Source organism: Cygnus atratus, chromosome 3 (genome assembly GCF_013377495.2).
Source record: "Cygnus atratus isolate AKBS03 ecotype Queensland, Australia chromosome 3, CAtr_DNAZoo_HiC_assembly, whole genome shotgun sequence".
In the NCBI taxonomy this organism is placed as follows: Eukaryota; Metazoa; Chordata; class Aves; order Anseriformes; family Anatidae; genus Cygnus; species Cygnus atratus.
Window position 1 is genome coordinate 32,251,969 of NC_066364.1, and position 6,523 is coordinate 32,258,491.

The following is a 6,523-nucleotide window of genomic DNA, read 5'->3' on the forward strand; positions in this document are numbered from 1 at the left end:
GCCCCCAAAAAAGCACTTTGTCATGCTTTTTAACAATTTTCAGAAGCTTTTCTACATGCAGTTGCCAGTGATGACTTGAAAACGTTTGTATTGTTGCTCCCCCTTCTGGTTGCCTGTAGCATGTTTTTATTTGGATGTGCGATCCTAAGATGTGGTCTTAAAACGTCTTGGAATTTTCCTTTAGACTGCTTTTAGCACAACACAGAGCTCTGTTTATTCAAGCTAAGTCTGATAGCTAGAAATATGCCCTGCTTCTCTGTTGTACCTCAAGTACCAGGGTATAAACACTGCTTCAATCTACCATTAGACAAGCATGTGAAAATCTCATGCCAGGTTACTTTCAAAATGCTGTATTTCTAAATCTGAAATCCCAAATTATGTAGTTCAGGACTGTCTATTTTGGGGTTTTGCTTTGTTTTAAGAAATTTGGAGTTTACATCTCAAATACAGCCATACTCAGCTGTGGCATGGATATATGGATAGTTCATTTATTTGCACAGGTTTCACACAGCTCATGTGTCAAATTGTGTATTTTTGATTCTAAGTGATGTATTAGATATCTGCCCAGCTAATTCCCTAATATACAAAATCACAGAGATGTAATACTTTGAACTGTGGTTAAGGTAACTTTTCTTGTATTTTATTTGTCTCAGACTAAAGCCCTTTCCTTTTTATGTAAGAAATATCTCGTCAGAACTCAGCAGTTTGGTGGCAAAAGCAAGCTATTATTTTAGCATGTTGCATCATTTTATTCACACTGAAAATGGGCATGGAACATTGATAAAAACAGGAGAATTGTCACCCTTGTACTTGTTAGAGGCCTTTGCAGAAGAAGACCTCTTTTAAGTCCCTACGAGGCTAAGGCATCGTCCTCTGACTATGCACCTCATCCAGCTGGTGTACCTGCCTTACACTGTGGGTCCAGTCAGACAACTGTAGTTGCAGAGGGTTTCAAAGTTAAATTCTATCAGCAGTTCTCCTTCCTGTTATATCAGACAAGGAACCTTTGCACTGCCATCTCTTGCATGTCAGCTTGGAGGTAGAAACTTCCAGCTGAGGGGATATCTGAACATGAGTTTGGGTTTTAGGCTGTCTGGGCATGGGATCACTGCCAGGGCACTGTGTGTCAGTGACTGGCACACTGGGGCAGCAGTCCTGGGTAGGAAGTCTCTAAAAAATTCACAGTGCAAAATCAAAAGTATGGTGGTGATACTGAAGTGTTGCTATAAATTTGCTTGTCCCCATGGATCAGACATACTGAGTTCAGGTATAAAATGTACATGAAGAGAGGGCATATTGCTAAGTATGTATCTTTCAGTAGTGGGTTAAGGATGGAGAAATTTAAGGGAACAGGAGGAGAGGTGACAAGCACACTAATGCAGAAGACTAGTACCACACCAGTCTGTTTCCCACTCTTATACCCAATCTCCCAGGCTGTTCTGCTTCTTTAAAATGCAAGCTTCTTTCTTCTCCCTCTCAGGTGATATCCAGATTGGCATGGTGGATAAAAAGGGTCAGTTAGAAGTAGAAGTCATAAGAGCCCGTGGCCTCACGCAAAAACCTGGCTCCAAATCTACCCCAGGTAAGGGACAAATAGACAATATATGAACAGAAAACAAGAATATGAAGTATGCAGATTAAGTGGAGACTGGGGACTTTTAAGCTCCTCATTTGATATAACTGCATTTGCTTGGTTTGCTTTTTAACAAAGAACGTGTGTATGGATATGTCCTTGCTACCAATGTCCACTTCTTACCACCTTGCATCTACTAATTGTTTGCTACCTTCCAAAGAATGATTTTCAGCAACTTAAAATCCATTCTGGAAGGAACATTTGCAGAAATATTTCCATGTATTTAGGCAAGTCATATCTCTCAGAGAGGCTTTGTTTATGTAGATGAAGTCCTTTGTGTTTGTTCCATATCAAAATAAGAAATGGAGAACAGATGAATGTGCTTTGAACAAGCAATTTAGTAGACCCACATACCATGGTCTTCTGTGTGCAGCAGTGCTTGAAGAAGCTTGCAGGTGATGCTAGTGCCAGTGTCAACAACCTGTGTAATGAAAGAAATTTAATTGTAACATTTTATAAGGACATTTTTGAGTCCTATTTATTTACAGAAATCTGTCTCGGAAGAGGTTTATAATCACCACTACAACCACTGCTTTACTGTAACAAGTAGAACAGTTGTTTTAGATAACGTTTTGGCAAAATGGTACTTCACAACCTACTCAGGAGCTGAAGATGAAAGAGTCAGTGTTATCTGAATGACTTAGTTTTAAATATTCCTTTCAATGAAATATCAAAGTCTTCTGTTTCAGTGTATCTCTGACTTCTGAGCATACATAGAGACTCCAGATTATCTAGCAGTGACAATTAATTCCTGGCAAAGGAAAGTGTAGAATGACAGGTGTGAAAAACAGTTGTTATTAGTAACATCTTGGATTGTAAAATTCAAGATTTATAAAAATTGATTTGATATTTTATGGTCTGTGTCATTTATTTAGTGAACGTAATTGCATTCAGATTATACAGTGAGGATAGCGTGTGTCATGTTCTTTCTACTCAGTTTCCTTCTATGGCCTTTGTCCTCCAGCTCAGATGTGCAGTGTAGAAGTTTTTAAGTTCAAACACAAAATTTGTGATGTTCTGTTTGCAGCTCCATATGTCAAAGTGTATTTATTGGAAAATGGAGCATGTATAGCTAAGAAGAAGACAAGGATTGCACGGAAGACCCTTGATCCTTTGTACCAACAGACACTGGTTTTTGATGAAAGCCCACAGGGTAAAGTCCTTCAGGTCAGTTGCTTCTTAATCCCATTTTAGGCTATCATTTGGTAAAGCACTTGTATGTTTACTTAAGTTTAAGCAATATACGTAAACCCATTCCAACTCGCTAAGCATTTAATTTTATAAATACCAGCAAACACATCCTTGTGGCTTGTGGTTTCAGACCTGTGAAATGTCTGGCTGTATTAAACATTTCTCTTTTGTTGACTCTCGCTCCTGTCCTGCCATTACGTTTTCCTGCAAGAGGGAGAAATCATTCACCCTTAAGAATAACATTTTCCTTACAATACACATCATGAAATACAGCAGGAGTGATCGTGGCTTTTAGGACAAGGCTGAACCTGTATTTTATGTTCTTTCAGGTAATAGTTTGGGGAGACTATGGCCGAATGGATCACAAATGCTTCATGGGAGTTGCGCAGATCCTTCTGGAGGAACTGGATCTGTCCAGTGTGGTAATAGGCTGGTATAAATTATTTCCACCTTCATCACTAGTGGATCCAACCTTGACTCCCCTGACACGCAGGGCCTCCCAGTCATCTCTGGAAAGCTCAACTGGGCCTCCCTGCATTAGGTCATAGTAGCAGGTGCTGTCTAATAAGAACACCACCCAGGATAACGATTGGAACCAGATACTCACACGATCAAAAAACGCTGTTGGAGAGAGACAATCACTTCTGTTTTTGCTTGTAGTAGTTATCCAAAAATATGTCTGAGTTGTTTGTTGAGAGACAGCTTACATTGACAGAACAAAAATATATCACGTATGGCCAATCTATTAGCAACTATCACTGATGCTTATATTGATCCAAAAACAAACAAACAAAGAGAAAGAGGGACCTTTAGATTCAAATTAAGTCAAATATGAGCCAAACTGGAAGCTCTCACTCTGTTAACAATGTTGTATTTCTTCACCTTTTGACAGAGCCCTCAAGCAGTGTTAACTTCCTGGTGTTTCAGCAGTTTTTCTGTACTTGTTACTTCCACTAGTTTTTTGCCATGTGATTCTGCTAGTTTTGTAGAAGTCCTCACAACGCTAACAGAGACCCTTCCTTTCTTTTTCTAAACCAAACAAAATAAACCAAAAGGGCTGAAGCATATCTCTGTAAGCATCGTTAAAGTGTTCAACAGCCACAGTTACAATTCCAGCAAGTTCAAATCGTTTCTCGGTTCTGGTGCTTCAAAGTCTCTCATGTGGGAACCCAGAACAAATGACCGATCGAGGTTATATTCTTAAAAATAACTAATCATCACAGTGCCACTTTTTCTTTGTAAAATAAAAGCAGATATGTTTGCATTATATATAATAACTTTTATGTTTATGATGTTTTGCATGGAAGAATTTTGAAGAATTCTGCAACTAATGCTGGGGACTGGTATAAAGCAGCTTTAGTCTTAATTTTTGACATTGAATATGTTACTGGTAATGCAGTTTTCCTCCTAGAAATGGAGAGGAAATATTTACGTTTCTGTGTATAAATGTATATTTGACTTCCCAAAATGTTGACCAGGAATGGATTGAGCATATGACACTTTCAGCTGTACCCGGGCTTCTCTGATGTGTGTCGCTTCAGACGCACTTGTCTGCCCTGGATAGAGCATGGTATGAGTTGTTCAGTGTTTCACTGGAAATTCCAGTTGAAATATTCTGCACTTACTAATGTTTTTATCAAATTTTAGTTTACATTTCTTTGAGATTGATGCAAGCACAAAGCTTGATTTTTTAACGCAAGATATCTTACTTTTTGGAGAAAAAAAAAAGTCAAAATTCAATTTGCTTTTTATTCATTTGAGTTCTTCTTGGCCTTGAAATCCCTTGTGATATTCTGTAAATGTGCTAAAAACTGCAGATTCTGCAGGTGCATTGACATGTTTCCCCTCCTTTTACAGGCCATTCAATTTTGTGATCACACAAATAGAGCAGCATGACTTGGAACTGTTCAAAGCTGCATGCACGTTTTGTAAAAAGAGATGAAAAAGGTTATTTAATAATGTATGTTAGTTCCACATAGGCCAGCTTGTATGTTGCATGTACTTGTACAGTTTGCTCGTAATTACTATACTGAAGTAACCAAGAAATCTAAGCCATCCATTTTTCTTATAGACATTTTGCAGGTTTTAGCCAGGCTAGGTCTGTGAGTCTGGTGCTAAATGTCTATAGATGGACTTTATTTTTTACCCTATGGAAAACGTGATGTAGTACGGACCAAATTCCTTCTAATAAATATTTTGGTGTAGATTCCTACTGTGGGGCTGTAACACATGTAGAAACTGTGTACACACTAGGTTTTAATTCATAGACATACTGCCTGCACCAAGTGAACTATTTATTATTACTCAACACGTCAGAATTACTCTGCCCATCTTTCCGTAGGGCGCAGATTAATTACTGCTCGACCTGCTGAGCAGGAAGAACTCAAGTATTGGTGCACTACTACTAGATCCTGTTCTGTCTTAGTGGCCAAAAAACAACTAGTTATAATTCGATAGCATCTTTCTATTTTGACCACTTGTCTTAACACTCCCCTGTGCTTTTAAATGAACTTCCAACTCATGTTATGTAAACATGTTTAATAAAATTTCCTTTTCATGTCCAGTGTAGTAGTTGTGCTCTCTGTATGTTCTGAGGTTCATCTGTGATTCTGCTCGCTGCAGGATTGTGTGAAATGTGTTAAGGAACAGTAAAATGATAAGTGATTTCTATGGTTCTTTTGATCGATGTAATAATAGTGTATGTTGAAATCTGGGGCCAGAAACTGAGGTCTGGTGAAAGTCGTGTTTGGTTGGCTGCCTTTTCACCGTGGAAGGAGCCAAATTGTGCTCTCATTCATTGAAGCAGGCAAAATGAAGTCAGTTAGCCAAATTACAATCTGGTGAAATCCAGTCAGTTTACTTGTGTTGAACGATGCCGTGTCTGCTTGCACTAGATCAGTGGGGCAGTACGTGTCAGAGCCAGACACCAGCTCTGTATTTGGTGTGTGACAAGCCTTTAAGACATGTGAACAACTTCTGAACTTTTGCACTCTTTAAACCCAGAAAAATGCCATTGTACTGTAATGCCATGATGGATCCTGCTGTATAGACATTTACCTGAGAGCAGAATTTGGCACTAAATTTTATTAGAGAATCAAAGATTATGTATGTTGTTTGATTTTAGTTTTCCATGTCCCACAGATACCTGATCACAACTGAAAAATAACATAAAGACAATATTGCCTCACTTTGAACACTTTTGTTTATTACTTTATTTAACTGAATACATGGTTAAGTTACTGAAAAAAAAAAAAAGGATAATTAAACATGGTAAATCTCTGAGAAAAGGCATGTTATATCTCTGCTTCTGTGTGGTGGGAGTGATCTGTTTAAATATACAATTTGTTACACTATTGCAAAACCCCTTAGTTTCATAAATCTCATAGCTTTGTGTCCGAAACTAGGATATCTCTCCCATTATGATCCTGAGTAATAAATAAAGTTTAGCATTTCCGATCCCCCCTTAAGCACAGAAAATGTAACAGCAAAAGAACACCTTGAACAACTTCATTTCGGGTTCTGGATGAACAGGAGTCACACATGGACAAAGTTCAGGACAGAAGCAATAAACTGCACTAGGACAGATAAGTTATGTGATAGTCTCCTTTTCCAGGGACTGCTGCTTTTTAAATACTCATTGCTGATTGCTGTGCTACAAAGATGGGTCAGCTTTTAGTTCCCTCCTGCTTCTCCCTTGAG

At 38.4% G+C, this 6,523-nt stretch overlaps 1 protein-coding gene across 2 annotated transcripts in view; it reads left to right on the plus strand.

Moving 5' to 3' along the window:
* Positions 1–5,679, plus strand: part of RIMS1 (regulating synaptic membrane exocytosis 1) — a 316,580-nt gene extending 310,901 nt beyond the window's left edge. For both annotated transcript variants that reach the window (XM_050709776.1, XM_050709775.1), the window contains 3 exons: positions 1,481–1,582; positions 2,661–2,800; positions 3,154–5,679. In XM_050709776.1, the coding sequence (XP_050565733.1) occupies positions 1,481–1,582; positions 2,661–2,800; positions 3,154–3,372 (461 nt within the window). In that variant the 3' untranslated portion in view covers positions 3,373–5,679. The remainder of the gene's footprint in view (positions 1–1,480; positions 1,583–2,660; positions 2,801–3,153) is intronic.
* Positions 5,680–6,523: the final 844 nt, after the last annotated feature.